Below are 23,204 nucleotides of genomic sequence, written 5' to 3'. Positions count from 1 at the left end.
ATGCTTCAGTCAGGTTTAAAATGTTCATAATAACTCAAAATTGGTTCAGTTCTAGTATAAGCAAATTTAGTAGATGTGCATGTGCAATTGTGCATGATGAACTGATATAGAATTAGCTACTTGCGGTTCGCCATTATGCACTATGTGAGGGGAGAGCCTCGAACTGGCAGCATACATGAAAGGAACAATTATGTCACCTTCCCCAGAACGTCATGACTAGTTCCATCTCCATTCATGTATGCTGCCAGTTCGAGGCTCTCCCGCTTTATAGTGCATAATGGCGGAACGTGCAAGTAGCTTAATAGCAGAAAGCAAGATGTTCATTACAAAGGTTTGACCAGCCTGTTTTGTTATATTTATTTGATTTTAAATGATGTGTTTGGGGCTCGAAGACCTCCTTAATTCTTCATTATTTATTTGATTTTGATGTTAAAAATTATTTTAGACCGGAATGTTAGCTGATATTGTCTTTTGATATTCTCGATTAGTCCAACGTCTTATTCAGTGTAAATTTTATTTATTGCCTGAGCAGGAAAGTTTTTTTTCTTTTTTTCTTATTCCCTGTTCTTGGAGCTGGTGGGGGAAACAAACATACACAATGAGCCACCAGCTCCCAACGATCATGAATTTTAAAACATAACATTATAGCCATTAAAATTGAATTTTTATTCCTCGAAAACTGATATTGTCACAGATATTCAAAGGGAAAAATATCTTCCAAAACACAGCCACACAAAAAATACTTACTACATCATCCAAGAAGCAATCACTGAGTAAAATGTAAAATCATTAGTACTTCCTGCTATTGATTTTTTTATCTATTTCATACTTTGTAGGGGTCCAACGTATAATTGGATTGGCACAGTGCTACGTGGAAGGTATTCGCTTACAAATTGTAATATTTTGTAATTCTGCTATCTTGTCTTTGACTATTCATATTGAATTTCATATTTATACTTATTTTTCTGTGGAGATGTGTGGCTGTGTCCTGAAGACTTCTAGAGGTTGGTTTACTTGTAACCTTACTGATTTGCCTGGCCTGATTAAATTTTTGTGTCAGTCTGGAAAACGAACTATGCCGTGTTATTGTAACCATATAGTGGGCGTTACGTTAGCCAATTTATGTAGAATAATAGCGAGTTTTGAAGTATAATTGTGGTTTTCCCGTAGGCTAAAGATTACTAATCATGGTAATAACCAGTTGAAAGTAATGGGTTATTGCCATATTTTGCGCAAGCCTTTCAGCTGCATGTATGCAGCCGGTTAAATACAATGTAACATTTGCAGTTTCGGCACTATGTCAGGTTTGGGCTCCAGAGTTCCAATTATTTATATAATTTTTTTGGGTAAAATACTTATTTGTTTGTAATATGCGGTATTGTAACTGTTAGAAAATAATGTAAAAATGGTAATTTTTGCATACAACAAGTGCACTCTTCCTACCTTGTCAAGGAACACAAAAGCAATGGGCTATTCCAGTTGAAATCCATACACCCCCTGTAGAAGACATGACCCTAATTTAATAATTTTCCACTCGGGGTGTAGATTTCAAATGGAGTCACTCATTTAAGTAGCCCCATTTGAAATTCACAGTCCCCCGGGTACCTCCCTGTGTGGAAGATTAAGGTAAATGTTTTTCATAGGGGGTGTATGGATTTAAACTGGAATAGCCAATGGACAGTTGGTTGTACTTGCAGTAAATTAAACTAAAACAAAACTCCATTAGTCTTGCCCATTATCCAATTTTAAGTAATTTAAAGAACAAGCTTGTAAATGCCCAGGCATGGAAAGGCAAAGGCACACAAATGAGACAGAGCTCACCATACATGCACACACATATTTTCAAAATAGGATTTTATATCACTAAGGTCAATTGGTACATAGCTTACAGAGGTGTTCAAGCAAATTACCTGTCAAAATAGATCAATATCCTCCATGCTAAATGCACTCAAAATAATTGTTACTTCTTTGGCGGTATTTTTTGTTTTAGAGGGAGGTCAAATCTGCTTAGGGATTTCCACTGTGTGTTTTGTTAAGTTCAGAGACAAACCTGACAGTGCACATTTTATTAATAGACCCCATAAACACACAAAGTTGCAACTTGATTTTGAATATTTGTTGTAGAATTCAAACAAGCATCTAGTGTAAACATATGTACAGATGCTATTTGATTGTGACTTTATAAGTCCCTTCTTGAATGTTGCTTAGGAGCAAAGTGTAAAAGAGGTCTTTAACAGGATGTATTTTTTTGCTGAACCATGAAATGGTATCAACCTATATGTTAGTGTATCTTACTAATCTTTACTTACAGACTGACTAACCTTAAAATCTGAAAATGGACATATCTCAAAATGCCACGAAGGTGTGATCCCTCGAGTGGTGTCAAATTAAAGAGAAAACCCGTAAAGAATATTTTATTGGCTATTTGAAGAATAAAAGCATTACACGTAGGTCACAATTGATTGGATTAGAAGTTCAAATCATAGGATTTCTAAAAAAAGTATAAGGTAGGACAAATATTTTGTTATACATCACATCAGGACATTTGAAAATAATTTGTAATATACCTGGCCATATATCCTTAAATTCATATGCCATCGCTAAACTGGTAGAAAGTGAATTGACTTCACTCAAGTCTGAGGCTTATTATTTCTGTGAAAACATTTCATATGCCACAGGTTTAATCAAGTGGAAATATTGATGTTTACCATCAGCGGACTCAGACAAGCTAGCAGACTGATGGCTACCTGTATTGGTGATGACTATTTGCTAATAAGCCTTTCCATGCGCATATTTTTGGTTGGAAACGAAGGTCAAGTGCTATTTCAAAAATGGCTGTGTTAGAACAAGATTTTGTCAAATCACTTGTAATACATGTGTAGGTACAGGTAATTTCTAAATGTGTGTAATATTAGTCCTGTTGGCAAAGCGATATATAAAAAGTAAAGACAATGTATAAAGATGTAGTATCTTGTAGCAAGCAGGTGACTAGTGAATATGGATGCTAATCAAGGAGAGAGATAGAGTGTGTTTAGATAGGGAATGATCCACCATCTACAGGGAGATAAATTGTAATTTGTGATACCTAGCCCATGGGAGCGGGATCTCAATTAGAAATGGTTATTCCATAAGACCATTTGAACATAATGTTGTTTTCTTGTTCATTGTCCTTTAGCTCTAGCTGGGGAAATAAAAGGGTTGGCTTGTAATTTTTAACCCCATGGACACACTGGCCGAATTATCTGCCGCTAAATACTATTTTGATTGGCTACAAAGAGGCCTAGATCATAATATTGATAAAAAGCCAAATTGGCATTAATATTCACAATGTATTGGGGCCGGGATTGGGGGACAGCTTTTGCAGTTAAAATTACTGAGAAATCCAAATTCTCTATCGGTTATTCAGATGATTATATCAAATTTTAACCAATCAGGGGCTCTGTAAGAACACCAATGGGGTTTTAAGAAATTCATATGAAATGGCCCAAAATATACTTCTGTTTGAATGCTTGTGCTGTAGGCTAACTTCCTGAGTCACCCACCATATCTTCACCTGAACTGTTTCTACTGAGAATGTTACATATTCACCACCATTAACCACCTCAAAAGGTTGTTTAAGGTTGATATGAGGTTCACTCTTATCACCCCACATTCACCTTCAATTGATCTGTTTCTACTGGGGCCATTACCTTGTTGTATTCCTTGAACTCACTGACATCCATGAAATCAGTAGAAACATGCTCTATAAATAGTTGTGTGTGTTTAAAATGACAAGCACCATTTAGCTTTAATGAAATATTTTCATCTAGTTGTCCTAGTTTACCTGACTGACTATGAGGCTAGTCATTCCATGTCCAGTCATAATTGAGCAAAGCCCCCTTCCTTCCTTCCCAGTGGAGAAGGGTATTTAAGCAAGTGAAGCATGGCAGATAGGTATTCTGTATGATAAGCATATATCACAGCTAGTCCATAAACGTTAATTGGATTGGGCCTCATCTGATTTAAGACTAATCTAATGCATTATCACAGGTGGATGAAGAATGCTAGCTGAGATGGTAAAAGTTGAGTCACCAAAATCATCCAAATAAGGAAAATTGTGAAAAAATCTAAGTGGGTTAAATTGAATATTGTTGGATGAATGACTATAGCTTTCTGGTGTGTTTGCATGACTTGAAATAATTGGGAGTTTAAAATTCTAGATAGATCTGTGATTATCAAATTATGCATTATGCAGACCTAAATAGTACAGTTTAAGAGACAGATTAAATACAGATTCAGCATATAGCACACAATTGCTTATTATACGAGTTCAGATTGTTATTACTGATTAACTCCTCATCCGTCATCGTTTCTAACAGAATTACAATTAAGCTATATATTGGAATTTTTGAAAAGGTGTAATTTGGAAAATTAACAGATTCCTCAAATTTCCAAGTTTGATCTCGACCTGGTGTGAATTATTTATTATCATATGATATCTTCTCATCATTAATTATTTATTTATCTTTTTTTACTCTTCCAGATATCTGTCTGGTTCGGTCCGATTCCCCAGCGGAACCAAGATGGCCACGGCCTCGTCCAGTACTTCTTATGATCAGCTTCTGCAGCAGGTTGAGTCACTTAAGGCTGAAAATTCTCACTTGAAACAGGTAATTGTGCCACTTTATCCGCACTGGATATGCACTCTGCATACCTATATAGTAAGCAGTTTTAGTATTAGAGATATTTACATTTGACACTTTCCCCTTCAAGGTGTGATGGAATGTAAATAGGTAGAGTTTGAGTCATACCAACATTGCAATTACCATCGGGATTGTCAACTACTACAGAATTGTCCAACCATCTTTTATCACTAGACCCTCTTCTCCTTTTAGTAAAGTATTGCATTGAAATACCAAAGGTGTTCATACGGACTGGCCTGCATGTAGTGGAAATCTTGAGATGAACTCTGAAGACTGAGATTACACCAAATAACACACACACCGTCTTTCAAAATGACCTAGCATTTTTGCAACCCTGAGTTTATCTCTAAATATTTTAACGGACTCTTCTCCTGGTGTTTGTTTAAGTTTAAGTTCTACTGGTGCATGGTGGTACTTTTGCCATGGTCATACTTGGACTCTGTGGCCCTCACAGACTTGGCAAGTACACTGCACGCTCTACGCTACTCCAGCCAGAATGACAGGACCGAGCACGTCTCCTTCTCTGGATAGTATACGATGCCACAGTGACTGAATGTAATGCTAACTTGGAGCTGTAAAATATATTCAATGAAAGGACACTTTTGCCATCATTTGTTTGCCAGAACATAAAAATAATAAAACATGAAAAATTATGATTGTTTTCAAGGTGCTTTTCCATTTCCTACTAAACCTGGTGCTGTCCCTCAGAGCCTGGTGTAAATTTGGTGTTAATTTTAGTGTACATTTTGGTAATCTGGACATAGTTTAGGACTTTCTGTGGAATACTCTAAATCATAGAAATCTTAAGATACTGTGGTTTGTGTGAATATGTCCACAGATACTATGAATGGGATGAACACCTGTAGGCTGATGAAACAGTTTTCTCACAGATGAGTTTCATCTAGAACATTTATCATACAGCCTACAGGTGCAATGTCTCATATCCCATTTGCACAGTTCTTGCACAGGTGATTCAACTTCACTGTGGTGATGAACTAAGCTCTTGAAAATGTGATAAAAGAAGAGTTTCATTTTGACTGATTAGGCATTCTTTTTGTATTACACACCACCTGTAAATGTTGTTTAAATATTTGTTTTACTTACATGTTTATACAAAGAAGTGAGTTGTTAACTGTCCTTACTGCTGTAAGATTTTATCAGAATGTACATAATTATTGTCTTGTGTGCAATTTATTTTTAATCCAGAAGCTAGATATTTAAATATTTTAAAAATATTTGTGTGATACATGTAGTCCCTAGAATACTGCTCAGTAAATAGTGCTTATGCAAGAGATGAGGTATTTATGATTAATTTTTGCTCAAGGGAAAATGTTCACAGATATCATTTAAAAGGTTCCTGTTCTTTGCAAATGTATACAGTATTGAAATATGATTTGTTCTTATCGAGAGTATGGTCAATATGTGTGCATTGTGTATGATAGTAAAAAATATATTTCACTTGAAAGCAATAAACTCCATTATGATTTGATGGGTCACTTATAACATACTACTTAGCCCTTTATTTTAGTTTTTTCATTGCCTTGAAGATAATTATATAACCCATTTTATGGCATGTTGAAATGCAGTTTGGGGACATAAAGAATGCAATAAACGGTGATGAACAAAATATAGTGGGATAAGGAACATCTTGCAATAATTATCATTTACATTGAGATTCAACTAGATTATGTAGACAGAGGTCTCTCACTTAAATGTATTTGTACATTTGCACACAAAAAGTATCCGAACACTAGCAATATCTTAAAGACACTCAACCAAAACTACCAAATAAAGTAATCAGTAATGGATAGTTTTGTTGTGCCTATTTTGATACCTAATTTAATTGATCATGCCGGAGAAAACCAGGCAGTGGCAGGAACATCAAGGTTGTCCGAATTTGCCCATATTTGGTGTAGTAGGGGTGTTTGATGAAACATTCTCACTGAAACTTTTCCAGGATTCTGACCCCCCTTGTTAAGGGTTTATAGCCCTTATATGTTTTGGTACAATCTACCCCCTTAAAAATGGATTAAATTTTCCTGAATTTAAGCCAATTTTGTATTCTCATTTTTTCACAAGTGGTTGAAGTTATTTAAGTAAATTAAGTATTTGTAGGAAACATCTACCCCGGGCATTACAGGGAACAATTGACATTCAACCAACCCCTATCATTTGGCTCTAGGGGTTTCTAAACAAACCCCCTCAAAATGTCTTAAAAATTGAATTTTTAGTTGAAGAATTCAAATGCAAATATAAAAAATATACATCCAAATTTTGAATTTTTGTTGGTGTCATTAGAGTGACCCAACATGTGCCTGTGGGAAACAAATTAGAATATCTTGGGGCGGTGTTGCTTTTTTTAGAAAATACAGTGTTTCTATATGGTATTTTTTATTTATATTACAAACTGAAAATATTGTAATATTAATGAAATATGTGATTATTTCAACTACATACTTTATTTAGAGCTGGTTATTAAGTTGAGTAAGGTTTTAAACTTTAATATCATGGATAACAAAAGCAAAATGTTACTAAAATTTAAGTGTTTCTAGATTTTATTCGATCTAAAATGAGAAAAACCTAAAATACGTGGTCAAACAGTCAAACAAAACTAAGAAATAAACAATTATTTGGTAAGCAGCACTCCCTTAGGATTTAAATCATGATCATACAACATTACTTAGCATCAACATATAAATATGAATTATTATAGACCTAGCAATTCAGTTTTTTATTAGTGTATAATCATGATGACACTTTGCATGTTACTGTTCTTTTCGACGCCTAATTGTACTACATGTAGCTTACACATAAGAAGTTGTATGGAACTGAAAGTGCAATGTTTACATTGCTTTGAGGAATCACTACATTAAGATCCATGTATTGTTTTTTTCACGCTGCTTTTGGAAATATTGATAACGATCGGAGCCTTCTCAAATTGTCACAACGTAGACCATGCCCTTATTTGCTTTGTTTTCAACGATTGGTAATATACAATATAATTGTAATACAAAAATTATTACCTCATTATACCTCATTCATTCTAGTGAACATTATAGTTAACAAATAATAATTCAAGCAACTCCTATCATTTGCCCTCCCTCAGAACTTCTTTAAAATCTTCATTTTTATTAAATGAATTCACAAGCATTCTATATATAGAATATACATCCAAATTTTGTTTTGTTTTCATCTTCCACCAATTGAACCAACCTTAAGCTGTAGGCCTAGACTGTGGGAAACAAATCAGATTATCTTTGGATGGTGTTGCTTGGTTTAATAGAAAATTCAGAGTTTCTATATGGTATTTTAGCAAGATCACAAAACTGAAAATCTCCGTTAAGGAAGCACATGTCTTTTAAGGTATTTCTTCATTATAAAGTTGACTAAAGTTACCAAGCTGATAATAAATGGAAAAATAAACGTTACTAAACCTTTAAAATGTAGATGTTTCTATATCTCATTTGATTAAACAATCATAAAGCTGAAAGATATCGTATGTCTTTCATGCATTATGCCATGTTGCACGTATACTAAAATCAAATGAACATGATGTATGTCAGAATCTTATCTATGCAAGAATAGTATCATAAGAATACATGGGCAATTCCAAGCAAAATCATTCCGCAACGCGAAGTTTGCACATGAATACTTTTAATGCAGCAGCCAATTAGGTAGGTGAATAGTATAATGGGCACTATTTTTGGTAAGTGAAAGATTAAGGTGAGAGAAACTTTTCCAAACGATCCTAATTTGTATATGTAAACTTCGCGTTGCGGAATGATGCTTGGAATTGCCCAAATATTCTTATAGATCTTGAGGTTCATTTGCTTCAGCAACAAGTGTCAACATTATTTTCGAGTTGACTTGACATCTAAAGATCTTGTTTGGAGCTGAAAGTGCAAATTTATATTCCTCTAAGCCATCTACAAATTTTCCCAACGTAGACTGGCTGTGTTCTTATTTGCTTTGTTTCAAAATATCACAATCAGCCTATAAATAATATAATGTAAGAAAACAAAATGTTACCTCATACTGGTGTTTGAAATACAATTATCGTGGCATTGTTGAAAATGTCTATTAACAAGTTACAAAGTAACCACTAAAGAAAAAAAAACAAAGCAGGATACTCTTAATATTAATTTTGGGTATCTCAAATGGAAATCTGTTACTTTTTGTTGGACATTGCACAAAAGACAAGATTCTTGGATTTTACTCTCAATCGTCCATTGATATTTCTGATCCTGATAATCATGATAATATAGAACAACTCATCCCAACAATATTTTATTGAAAAGTATACAATTTTATACCTCAAATTTTTCAAGCACAATCTAAGTATTCCAGCCAGAATAGATGATTTGATTAAATCATATACATCAAACATGTTTTACTTCTCAAGTATTTATGATGTCTTGCTGTAATATTATTTCCAGTTCAAAGATGCATGCAAAAGCATTCAAAGGTCACTTTATGACTGTGCAAGTTATCTAGGTTATTTTATTCTCAGGAACAAATAACATAACATATCTTGATGTTCCATGAAGTTTGCTTTTTAATAAACACAATATGGGTTGGTACCAATCGTTTTAATACAACCTGTATATCTCGCATGTAAATGTAGGCCTATGAATTACATTCCAGACAGAAAAAAAAAAATACATTTCTAAAATTTGACCTCTGCATGACCTTTGACCTGACCCGTGCAAAATGTTCCCCTGGTCATGAGATTTGTTGTCACTGATAAGATTTGACCCCAGATAACCTTTGACCTGACCCCTGCAGTGTTCCAAAATATTCCCCATGTCATTAAGTTTATTGTCACAAAGTTTGAGTCCTGTACCCCTTACAGATGTACAGACAATGAATTTCTAAAATTTGACCTCTGCATGACCTTTGACCTGACCCCTGTAAAATGTTCCCCTGGTCATGAGATTTGTTGTCACCGAGTAAGTCCGAGTTTGAGCCCCATACCCCTTACGGATGCCGAGATAATGCAATTGTAAGATTTTACCCCCTTAATGACCTTTGACCTGTATTCTTTGTTCAACTTTTAGACATTAGCTAAAGCTGATGCAGGTATGCATGTGACATCATTGTATTATGAAATTTGTGGAAGAAGAAGCATTTTTAGTGAAAATCACATTTTGGCCATAATGACCTTTGGATGACCTTTGACCCCGAGTTGGTCATGTAACATTTGTGCCCCCACCCATTGGTCCTTGTGACCAAATATGGTTACATTGGCCTAAAGCATAGGCCCTATGGCTACGATGGCTCATTACAAGTTTGACAGAAGAAAGAAAGAAAGAAAGAAGAACTGTCCAAAAACTTGGCAATTTGCGATTGTAATTGAACAAAATCCTGGTTTGATTTAGTGAATATTTTAGTATTTATAAGGCAGTTGCAGTTCAAGCAGTATAGCATGAAATTGAAGATCATAAAAGACCATATCTGCCCCAGCTACTAGCTATAGGCCTACTAGAACTACATCCCATGGCTAAGATTCTTGGGCACTTGCAGTATAGTGTTTCTAGAATAATTATTTGTGAATGTAAACTGTGATCCAATTTATTTGATATGATTAACTTACTCCTTTATAAACTCTTGTGATCTATGTTAGGTATCAGCTATTATTACAGTAGCCAACTAATATCCTAGTTTCTTACTCAGATAACATTGAGGGCTTTTAGGCATAATTTTATTAATATATAAAAACAATATATATGATATAAAAACATGCATACACAATAGGCCTACATAATGGACCTACATTTATACTGCAATTTTGTTCATCATGTTTTATCACAAGGTAGTCTTGTATTCAGCATTTCTGTTTTGCATTTTACTCAGATAGCTAAATATTTTGTATTTAGAAACACTTCTGCAGACTTGACATTATTCTGTTTAGAAAAATCTAAAACAATGTCACCATATGAAAACATTTTAAGCATTTTAAGACTAAAAAATAGAATTGTCACATTCAGTTTCCTCCAATTTTTAGACTTACAATATCATTTTCAAGAAATTTATTAGGCGAAAATACTGTCTAGAAACACCAATTTTATGCAAATTAGATTTACATCGCCTGAATCTACTATTTATTGTTTGGAGTAGACCAATATAGCCTCAAAATGTTGACATGAAAAAAAATCAACATTTAAGATGTATATTTTCATAAAAGGGCTTTAAAAATTACCCTTTTTTTACATTTTTTAAAAATGCTAAAGAGGGGTAACATTGATGACCCCCTCCTGAAAACCTAAGACCCCAATCATTGCCATTTTAAGTTCTATATTACAAATAAACTATGCTCTTGACAAATATTTCAAAATAAAATCCAATCGAGAAGTTGCTGATAGCAAAATAACTTCATAAACTTTGCCATTTTTCAACTGTTTTCACAGCAATTTTCCTGCGTCAAAAGCCCCAAATTAGGGGGTACCCATATCTCCCTACCCAGGGGGGTCAGGTGGGTCTAGTCTGGCATGTGGAAATATGTCATCCAGTACATCAATCTTACAAAGTATGAACCGATTTGGCCAACCTTCATGTTCCCAGATTTTGTCATATCACCTGGATCTCTCTGGCATGGACAATTAAAACAATGCGACTTTATTTCCCCAAGTTATACGTAATTGAATGGAAAAACTTGGAAAATATGAAGTTGCATTGTACTGAATGAGGTATCAAAGTATGCAGAACAAAATCCTCCATCTATTGACTGATTCATTTGGTAGATTATCTTTAAGATACGATATTGCTTTTGTTTAAAAGTGATGGATGTACACAGTGTATGAGTAAATGGTCCTCAGTTGGTTGGTGGTGTATATTTATGTAGTATATTGATTCACTGCAAATATTTTCTACTTATTTGCTGGTGTTCTGTATTTTTATTAAAGCCATATTATAACATTTCTTTAAAAATAGATTTGTATATATTTATTTTCCATAAAATGTTAGCTTTTACTGTCAGATATATCCCCTTTTAATTTTGAGCTGAACAAGTGAAATTGGAATTTACTACTAGTGCTATTATATGTTACTTCGACGGTTGTAATACAGTACAATCCTCGGGCGTATGTGTGTGTGTGTCCTGCACGCCGTGTACGTAGTATGTGTTATGAACATCGCATACATGTTCGACTAATATTTCTATCGTAATAATAAAACGACGGTTCCGGCAGTTTATTCAAAATCTCGGATTTTGACAAAACTACAGCACCTAAAGTCTTGATTTTTGCAGAGAATCTTTGTTTTCTAAATTACAGACTTGACATTTAATATGGAATATTTTTTTCGCAAAATTCCAAGACTGGTCTGGAATGGGTCTGCATGAACCACGCGGGCTAAATATTAATTGGGGTGTGTCGGGAGATGGTTTAAAATAATTGTTTGCCAGAAAATGTGCTTTCCATTAGTTAACATTATGGCGCTCATAATGTAGCGAATTAGCCTAAAATGGCGGATTTAAGGAGACTGAATTTGATTTTTGCGGGGGTAAAATTTCTGAATTTGAGCAACATTATTCTAATATTATCAAATTTATTGAGGTTTGAGGCGATCTTACTGAACCGAAATACCAATAAGTGTTTGTCATAACTGAAACGCACCTGTGATCTACTAGTTTTGAAAGTGGGAGGAGCTTTTAAAAATATGGCTCTTAAAAGTGGTACGCACTCGGAAAATTTGAATGGTCCCCTGCGGTCAAATTTGATAAACTTACTGTACACAAAGAAAGAGTGTGAGTTCATTTGACAACCAGGAATCCGCACAGTTGTTTTTGTACCGTAAGTTTATAACATTTGACTAGTGTCTGACCGATCAGGTCCCTATCTGAATCGGCCGATTGGCCGATCAATTCCCTCTTTGATCTGCCGATTCGATCACCGATCACCGATTACCAATTCCCCAATTGTAAACAATGGCTGCCATCGCCATGAGTAAATTTCACCTGTATGTTGAAAGGGTACTTGTACGCAAAGTATTACCATAATTATGTATGCTCTGAGCACAAAACTACACTCGCGTGCTCATTTACAATACTTAATTTGACCATGATTATTCTAAGTTCAATTTACCTTTTCCCCTGATATCCGAGTCCGTCGAATCATTCGATCGCCCCATTTTAATATTGTGTTTACGTTCAAGTCAGTATTGAGTTTTGCACACGGCCCGTAGCTGACACGCACGTGTGTAACCCGGAAGTGTTGAGTTTTGCACGCGGCCCGTAGCTGACACGCACGTGTGTAACCCGGAAGTGTTGAGTTTTGCACGCGGCCCGTAGCTCTCTCCAATCTGACACTGGCGCACGTGTGTAACCGGAAGTATGCATGCGGAAATTACCTGATTATCTCAGCTGCGTGCCTGAATCACGGTATGATTTTATATATGTTTATCGCCTACAAAGCTTGTTCTTTTGCTAAATTTCGCTTGATTTAAAGAAAGAAATATACCAATAAATGAATACTTGTTAAGCTTCAACAATTACTTTCATGATATTGGGTGATCGGTGCATTACATCGGCGGATGAAGGAAAAATCGGCCGATGCAGATCACTACCGATAAGCTAATAATCGGCCCGATTAGGAAGCTCCCGATCTGATCGGTCAGTCTCTACATTTGACTCCAGGGGGCCATTCAAACTTTCCGAGTACGTACAGCTTTTAAGAGCCATATTTTAAGCTCCTCCCCTGTTCAAAACATTGGTACATTGTAAGTGTATTTTGCTGTCATGAATGCCAGTTGCTGACGAAGTTTAAGAAATATCACTTCAAACCCCTACAAATTTGATAATAACAGAACCATTTTGCATAAAGTCCGAAATTGTGTCCCCCACAAAGCTCAAATTCAGCATCTCTAAATCCGCCATTTTAGGCAAATTTGCTACATTATGAGCACCATAATGTAAACATATGGAAAGCACATTTTCTATCAAAAATAATTTTACACCATCTCCCGACACACCCTATTAATATTTAGCCCGTGCGGTCTATGCAGACTCCGTCCAGACCAGTCTTGGAATTTTGCAAAAAATATTCCATATTAAATGTCAAGTCTGTACATTACAGGGCGTTCTCCTCAGCAAATGTTATAATATGGCTTTAAGTGCTGTATTTATTGTTTAATACATGTATATAATATATCAACATACGGTACTGTTGTTTCCAGGAGCTTCAAGACAACTCCAGTCAGCTAAATCGACTTGAAACTGAGGCGTACTGCATGAAAGACACCCAAAACAAGCAGCAAGCTTCCATGCAAGACGATTTGGATTTGGAGACAAATGAGGAAGTCGCTATGACAACAGCTACCATGACAACCAATTTGGACCAAAATTCCAATAGTAAGTCTTAAAACTTGACCAATACTAACAACAAAAATACATTACTTTTTATAACAATAAGTAGACAATGTTTGTTGAAAGTTGTCATTCATCCCGGGATAAATTTTAGAAAATAATTGAAAAATATTGTCTTCCAAATAGATGAATCAAAACTTAGTTCTGTATTTTGTTGGCTTTAGAACAATTTCCCAAAAAGAAAAAAATGGTGTATCTGCAAAATACAGGCATGAAAATTTTCAGCATTTTAGCTGATTTCAGTGTTTTTTGTTATTGTTTTCAGTGTTTTTCAGCCTATTTCTGAATCAAATTCACAGAAAATGGTAAAAAACTTGGTTTTCAGTGTTTTTTTGCAAGACCAGTTTTCTTGCCTGAAAATATAAACAAAATACTGAAGAACTATGAAATTGTTCACGGGACACAACCCTGCATCTTACAAACTTGTCACAAGAAGTGAAACATTTGAAAGAATAGTTGGCCCAGATTTTGCATCCTGGTGTGACTGTCACCTGATATGCAGATCATAATCTGTATTGAAAAGCTTCTAACACTTAGAGCCTCTCTTACCGTAACATACAAACAGTGAGAAAGATGTAATCAGTATGAATTTATTCTATTGAAATACAAATGCTGAAAATTGGCAAACAGTGCACATCCAGTAAGACACCACCTCCAATTGTGATAATGCATTGTGCTGGCAACACGGCCAATTTCCTTTATGGTATCATTATTACGTTGTTAAGTGTTTAGCATGCAATCATTCACTTACATCAAGATTGTGAGATGATTTTCCGGAATTATATTAAAGCTTTTTGAAGAAATGATGAATCAACATTAGATGTGGTACTGATGTGAATTAATTATTCATACAAATTGCATATATGGTCAGAAGTTTTTAATTTTTCTTGTGTTTTTTTAGTAATTTTGTATTGTTGTCATCATGCAAAAAAGGGTTAAAACCAACATGTATGTTAAGTAATACTCATTGAAACAGAAAAATTTCAAAAAGAAGAGCCCAGATTGATTCATACAGTTTACGCCTTAGGCTTGTATCATATTTTATTCATATTCACTTTGTATAACGTTAGAGCCAGTCCTTATCTAGGATTCTAGTCTCGGGCGTTGGTTGGTTGAGGCGTTGGTTGGTAGAAGTACTGGTAGGGCGTTCACCTTGGGTGTCGTGGTGTTGTTGTTGTCAAACTTTTCTTTAAATTTCCTCCCCCCCCCCATCATTGGAACCCTTTTGTTAATATCTAACCATTGATATTAATCCATTCAGCTATGTAGACCTCTTTAGTTGATGAATGTTAGTACTTGATAAAATTATGTGGGAATAACCAGAAAGTTATCTTTGATCTGCATAATTTGTATTTGAGCACGGCAGGGGTTACAAGTCTTTTGTTGTCTACCAGTTCTCCAGGGTTCTTTTGAGTAAAGGGAGGTGATTCATCAAGTCCTTATTAATGTTTTACGTGTGGATACGGGGTTCGGTCTGCACAACTTATCTAATTTCGTCCAAGAGTATCTTAAAGTAGTATTGGGTATGTTTGTACTCACTGGAATTCAGTTTGCTTGTTTATTTCAAATTCTGTCCCAAAAAATTAATTTCGGCAATTATAAAAAATATTTGATAGGATCATTATGTGAGTGGTCATTTGTCCTCATGCAGAGGCTTAATAAGTACGGATGTGTATTGTACCAGTTTGGAAATGGTATAATTGCTTGATGAGGTTTAGATAGGGCATATGATAGATGGGTGTAGATTACACGAGGGGATGATGTTGTCAAAATATACTCGTTATGTATGCGTAAACCAAACTTGTTGGGTGCTTACTCCACACACCGGATAAGTGATCTGCATATAGACAGAGCCGTGGTCTGATCATGGTGATCATGCTGATGAGTAGATTTACAGGATAAAGTGTGATTGGAATTTGGAAGATGTAGTCATCTTAATGATGCAGGAGGAATATTTTGTGGGGTAATCTTCATGTCAGATGTGATGTTTAGAGCATAGAATGCTGCAGTATTATGCTACCAAGGCAATAATCCCATGTCTGGATCAGTATGTAGATTGCTACTAATGCACCGTGTTCACTCTACTATGAGGAATAACTACTATGCTGTGTGGACTGCAGATATACCAGCTACATTTTGCGAAAGTTTGAACAGGACATAAGCAGTAGAGTGTATAAATTATTCGAACGTTTGTTTTATATCTTATGCTACGGAATGAAATACATGGTAGTTAATGCTACCTTTATTAATCAGAATCAAGGAATATCTATTGGCCTAGTTGCACGGACAATTTTATTACTTCTCTGATGATATAAAATTCTTAATCAAAAGTGAGCCTAGAGACTAATATTGCATTCAAACACATCAGTGCAAGCCATAATGGTACCTCTGTTCGCTACTATTATGGAGGGAGATTTGTGGTCATTCTCTTTGTACTAGGGAATTCTATGCTGGAAGGGATACCGTTAAGTAGCAGACTCATACAGGATAAGAAGGAACAAATCTGAGGATTTAACATTGATAAGGAACAGGTGAAAGTAACCTCTGGCAAGCGCAGACCTCGGATTTATACCTTTTGTGTGCTCAAGCTATTGTTACGGAAATATCGGCAATGTTTACACCGCAGATACAAAAGAGTTCATGTTTAGAAATGAGGAGATGAATTTCATTATTTGGAATAACTAAAGTTTGACATTGTGAGAATGATACTTTAGATAACATTCATGTGATCAGTCTTGTTGCCATAGTAAGTGATATTATCTGCTGTATTTTCTTTATAATTTCATATAAAATTTGAATGAACTGTATGCCCTAATATTTTTGTTATTTCCCCAAAGCCCTATTCCTAGCTTGAAAAAAGTCTTTGTAATTTGTTTATCAATGATAACCAAGAACTTCTTAACATGTCTTTTCATCACAACAATTTTAGAAACAAAGTAAGGAAATGAGAAAAATAAGAAAAATATTTGGAACTAGGCGGTTACCCGTATTTGGCGGTTCTCAGCTGTCGCGATTACCTGGCTGATGGTGACTGTACCCACCAAGTTTTATGCCCATAGGACAGTTTTTACTAATTTGACCTCAGATGACCCTTTGTGACCTCGAAATGACCTTCCAAAATTTGGCTCTAAATGTTGACTGTACCCACCACGTTTCATGCCCATACGACAGTTTTAGTAATTTGACCTTGGATGACCCCAAAATGACCGTCAAAAAATTTGACTCTAAAAGTTGACTGTACCCACCAAGTTTTATGCCCAGATGACATTTTTTACTATTTGACCTCAGGTGACCCTGGGTGACCCGGATGACCCCAAAATGACCGTCCAAAAATTTGACTCTAAAAGTTGACTGTACCCACCAAGTTTCTAGCCCATACGACAGTTTTTACTAATTTGACCTCAGATGACCCCTGGATGACCTCGGGTGATCTTGGCCCACTTACCGAAACAAACTTGTTCTGTCTGAGGTCCAGATGCACCCACCCACCCAGTTTGAGGAACGTGCGACCCCTAGTCTCCGAGAAAATAGGGGGAAAACAGTTGTTACTTATTTGACCTCAGATGACCCCTGGGTGACCTTGACCCACTAACCAATACAAACTTGTTTCATCTTAGGTCAAGATGCACCTACCCACCAAGTTGCATGCCCATATGACAGTTTTACTAATTTGACCCCTAGATGACCTCTGGTGACCTTGACCCACTAACTAATACAAACTTGTTCTGTCCCGGGTCAAGACGCACCCACCCGTCAAGTTTGAGGAGCGTGCGCTCCCCAGTCTCTGAGAAAAACAGTTTTTACTAATTTGACCCCTGGATGACCTCGGGTGACCTTGACCCACTAACCAATACAAACTTGTTCTGTCTGGGGTCAAGCTGCACCCACCCACCAAGTTTGAGGCGTGCGACCCCTAGTCTCCGAGAAAATAGGCGGACAGACACACAGATAGACAGATAGACACACAGACGATGCGTATTATTATATAGACTAGGCGGTTACCCGTCGCGATTACCTGGCTGACGGTGATTGTATTCACCAAGTTTTATGCCCATAGGACAGTTTGTACTAATTTGACCCCAGATGACCCTTTGTGACCTCGAAATGACCATCCAAAATTTGGCTCTAAATGTTGACTGTTCCCACCACGTTTCATGCCCATATGACAGTTTATAGTAATTTGACCTTCGATGACCCCAAAATGACCTTCCAAAAATTTGACTCTAAAAGGTGACTGTACCCACCAAGTTTCATGCGCATACGACATTATTTACTAATTTTACGCAGATGACCCTGGGTGACCCCGGATGACCCCAAAATGACCTTCCAAAATTTGACTATAAAAATTGACTGTACCCACCAAGTTTCATGCCCATACAATAGTTTTTACTAATTTGACCTCAGATGACCCCTGGATGACCTCGGGTGATCTGTTCTGTCTGAGGTCCAGATGCACCCACCCACCAAGTTTGAGAACGGGCAACCCCTAGTCTCCGAGAAAATAGGCGGAAAACAGTTTTTACTAATTTGACCTCAGATGACCCCTGGGTGACCTTGACCCACTAATCAATACAAACTTGTTCTGTCTTAGGTCAAGATGCACCTACCCACCAAGTTTCATGCCCATATGACAGTTTTTACTAATTTGACCCCTAGATGACCTCTGGTGACCTTGACCCACTAACCAATACAAACTTGTTCTGTCCCGGGTCAAGACGCACCCACCCGTCAAGTTTGAGGAACGTGCGACCCCCAGTCTCCGAGAAAAACAGTTTTTACTAATTTGACCCCTGTACGACCTTGGGTGACCTTGACCCACTAACCAATACAAACTCGTTCTTCCTCATACCAAGCTGCACCCACCCACCAAGTTTGAGGAACGTGCGACCCCCAGTCTCCGAGAAAAACAGTTTTTACTAATTTGACCCCTGGATGACCTTGGGTGACCTTGACCCACTAACCAATACAAACTCGTTCTTCCTCATACCAAGCTGCACCCACCCACCAAGTTTGAGGAACGTGCGACCCCCAGTCTCCGAGAAAAGAGGCGGACAGACAAACAGACACACAAACACACAGATTCTGGTGAATTATAGTAAGATTCTCCAAAAATCGGTGAGGGCAGGGGCGATATACATGTTGTCATTGGGCAGGAAAAACCTCCCATGTGTCATTGGCCCCTGAACATGTTTAAAGCAAAACCTCACATGTAACCTGTTGGCAGTTTTGTTTTAAACATGTTCAGGGGCCACAAGGTCTTACAGTGTGATGTTAAATTGCAGTGTGGTGTTGTCAGGAAAATTTGTATCTGATTGCCAATTTGAATTTAAGAGCAAATTTTGAAATTAATAAATGTGTGTCTTTTCATTCATTTGTTCACTTTCATTAAAATTGTCTATATTTTCAGGTGGATTTTCTCCTGTCCAGTCGTCCTCTAACATGCTTCACAGCCACAGTCCATCTACACACAGTACTCAGTCCTCTAACAGTACAACAAGTGAGGAGGCTACTACACTCAGATTACAACAGTTACAGAGAGAAAGGTATGTTTCTAGATGGATGATATTCAGTCCTTAACCATTATGGGTTTTTAGTCAGATGGAAGTAAGCCTTTTTATTTTCCCATTTATGACCAGCATATTGTGGAAATGTTCATTTTCAGCTCCATATCATCGAATTACTCTATTTTTTCTATGTAAACAATATGGAGGTAGTCAGGTGTATAGCTTACGTACAAGTAATTCAAATTCTCTCTGCTTTAACCCCATGAGAACTATTGGTATATTGGTCAAAAAGAAGTTTTCATTATCAATTGGACCAATCAGCAACATTGTTAGAATAATTTCACCACACAAAAAAATTAGGGTGAATTATTTGCAAAGCTACATTCTGATTGGTGATTAAAGTGAAGATATCACGTAATTGACCAATCAGAGGCAATGTTAGATCGGCAGGTAGTACTCAGGGGGTTAAAAGCAGTGTGTAGATAAGATATGCATGTTTAATATGTGTCAAGGTGATGGCATCACAGTCCTGAATACCTGCAAATTATGCACAATATTACGTGCCCAATACAAAGGCAGTGGAAAACACCTTGCTTTCAGTACACTACAAGATTCCTATTGAGCTGTTTGCACAGGTACCCTGCTGCCAAGGTACATGGCTGGTACTTTGCAGTACCAGTGGAGTACCAGTGCAGTACCACTGCTGGTAGGTTCTGTGCAATAGCAGCAGTGGTACTGTGTTGGTACTCTGTGTGTACCGGTCAGGTACCTTGGCGATGGTGTACCTGTGCAGGCGGCCCTAATAGGAATCTTGTAGTGTAAGTCATCACAGGTACAAACAAAATTCCTTCTACATTCTTCAAAGACAGCTGTGGTTACACTGTTGGATATCTATGATTATACAGAATAAGGTAAGAATGATGTTCCAGTATGGACAGGTTTGTAATGTCCTTCCTTTTGTACAATGTGTCATGTTTGAAATGAGCATAAGTATGCATCTGGCGAAAAGAAGTTTCAAGCGATCGTAGCAACTTGCCTGGCTGTGTGTGAGTATTATTAGTTATTAGGTGAAGCGGAGGTATAGTGCAGGGAAATTATACGATGCGTGAAGTGTCATACTGGGTGAAGCGAAGGCTGAACCCAGTATGACACTGAGCGCATATAATTTCCGCATCTACCGACGCTGAACCTAATAACTAATTTATCATACCACTAAGTCATTCTAAATTTGGAAATAATTACGTTTTTAAACATTTTAATTGCTGCTAAATAGGAAAACTTTGCAAAAAATAGATGACTGTTCGCGTATTACAGATTGCGTGCATTTTACGCTACCGGTTTACGTGAGTCGCCTTTATCTGGCGTACCTCGCCCGCATACCGCAGCGATCGGGCTTCTGCAATGCGCTCTTACTGACTAGATATAAAGCGTAAAATACGCACTCACTGACTAGATACGAAAATATATCAGGTTAGCGGTGTTCTTTGATATTTCCCTTAGTGGTATGATAAGAACCAGTGTCTTACCTTTGTGGTTTGGGAAGTCCCAGCTCTATCTTCCAAAGCTCTGCTAGGGACTTATGTGTCAGTCCATTCTCATTCTGATAAGTAATCCCCCTGGTTTGTATTGCTCTTGGTTATGAGATGTCCAATCACTACTTAATTCTGTTCCACAAAAGTGATGAGATCAAGCAAAATAATTGATTTGCAGATATGACCAAAAGAAATCTTTTATTTATTTGTATATTTATTGTTTTAAGCACCATGAAATGATCATATCTAAAACCATGAAACTGTTTGTCCAATTTAGATGAGAATTTTATAATGAAATAAGCACAGCCATTTGTGATCAAATATTACACGGTACCCAAGGTTAAATATTATGATTACAAATTACTCTTAATCTGGAGTTGACCAAAGAAATTTTAATCAACCATGACAAGGATCTGGACCTCAGGCTTCTATAGCTCTGGCTTACTATCCCACCACTGAACCACCAAAGAAGCTGTGGCACCAAAGTGCAATAGGTTTACCACATAGGTCAAAGATTCCAAGCCATATTTCTCCCCCACTTCTCTCTGTAATAACAAGCATCAAGAAGGAATAATAGTTCTACATTTTCATTAAGTGGTTGATTTTTTTCCTTGGCGAACTTGAGAGAGTTATTCACAATCAGAGCAGTAATTGATGCTTCAAATTTGCGGAGATTTTCATTGAAATTGAGATACCATTGTATAAAGCAATCCTATATGGTGTCTTGAACACATGTGCGTTAGATTATGCCACTGATAACAAGAATAACCAGCCACATATGATTAATAATAAAGCATGTGAATTATAACAGATGATGAACATGCAGCAGCTAGGCACACTTCATCTAAAGAAATGTAATGAGTAAGCCGTGCCCAGTAGGTATGCTAGAGGCTTGTTATTAAGGGTGTCAATAGGCTCATTTAGTGATAATAATATAAGGTGGCAATATCACGGTACTCTCTTCCATTCACAGTATCCTACAGGGAGGGAGGGATTATTAAGCTGACCAAGACTGGTTGTAAGTAACCACTATGCCCAGCCCATGTTATTAGCTCAATCTATAGTATTCCTGCAGGAATGATGTGTTCTGAGAAAGATTCTGATGTAAAGTGACAATGAAATTGTCAGTAAGGATCGGTTTATTGAAGTTGCTCTTAAAACTATCATCAATTAATTTGAAGTATATTTTCTGTCATTTAAAGTATCAAATTGGTGATACGATGAGCTTTTAGGAATTTTGAGAGGCGATTTCATGAAACCTATAGATGTGATGCAATGCTTAATTTGATTATGGTTCACTCAGAGGTTAATTGCTGATGATGGTTTGCTGCTTATGCATATTAGCTTAATTTGGGTTATATCTTATGATTATAATTACATTTTGTCACAAATTAAAGTAACAGGCCCGAATCAATTCACCTTTTCATTAAATCCCATAAGCCTTTGCAGTAAGACCTGAGATGTCATCATTTGATGCCACGCCAATGTGCACATCGTTTAGCAAACATTGTTACATCTGTGAAGTGCACAGTAATGATGTATCGGCATGACTACATTCCAGGTCTTTCAGCAAAGGTGTATGGGAAATAATGAAAAAGTGAATTGATTCCCTTTAAATACTTCTAAGGGTTTACCCTTATGCAGGCTGTAATTGAAGAGATTAGGCACTTTCACTTTCTTGCATTGAATATTTCATGGACTCTGCTATTTCGCCAGGCAGAATCGTCTGCTGCAGCCAAGGAAATGAACCTGACATATGACTGCACTTTCAGATTGTGACTGAAGCCAACTTAAGTGAATCAAGTTATGTCCAGGAAAGGTGGTAGTAGAATAATTTGCCATTGGGGAAATTGATTTCACACTGAAAGCACACAAAAATACACATATTTAAAGCAATATCATAGAAGAGACTTGTCAACATTTAATAAAATTGCCAGATTTTAGGAGAATTATAATATTCAATGGGCAATAAATGTACTGCACTGTGCATCTGTTTTATGTATAGAATGGTGCCCTCAATTTCTGCCTTATAAATGTGTAGCCTATAATGCACAGGATGTTGATTAAGGTGTGTGTAAATAATTCAATGGGCAGATATATTGGTTTTATTTAGCCTGACTTTATT

The 23,204-nt window shown here is 36.5% G+C and overlaps 1 protein-coding gene across 1 annotated transcript in view; it reads left to right on the top strand.

Moving 5' to 3' along the window:
- Positions 1-23,204, top strand: part of LOC140154486 (adenomatous polyposis coli protein-like) — a 131,220-nt gene that overhangs the window by 23,853 nt on the left and 84,163 nt on the right. The window contains 3 exon segments of the mRNA XM_072177056.1: positions 4,523-4,649; positions 13,854-14,028; positions 19,451-19,586. Of these exon segments, the coding sequence (XP_072033157.1) occupies positions 4,563-4,649; positions 13,854-14,028; positions 19,451-19,586 (398 nt within the window). The 5' untranslated portion in view covers positions 4,523-4,562.

Source organism: Amphiura filiformis, chromosome 1 (genome assembly GCF_039555335.1).
Source record: "Amphiura filiformis chromosome 1, Afil_fr2py, whole genome shotgun sequence".
NCBI lineage: Eukaryota > Metazoa > Echinodermata > Ophiuroidea > Amphilepidida > Amphiuridae > Amphiura > Amphiura filiformis.
The sequence above is the reverse complement of the archived record's forward strand: the minus strand, read 5'-3'. Positions and strand labels throughout refer to the sequence as shown.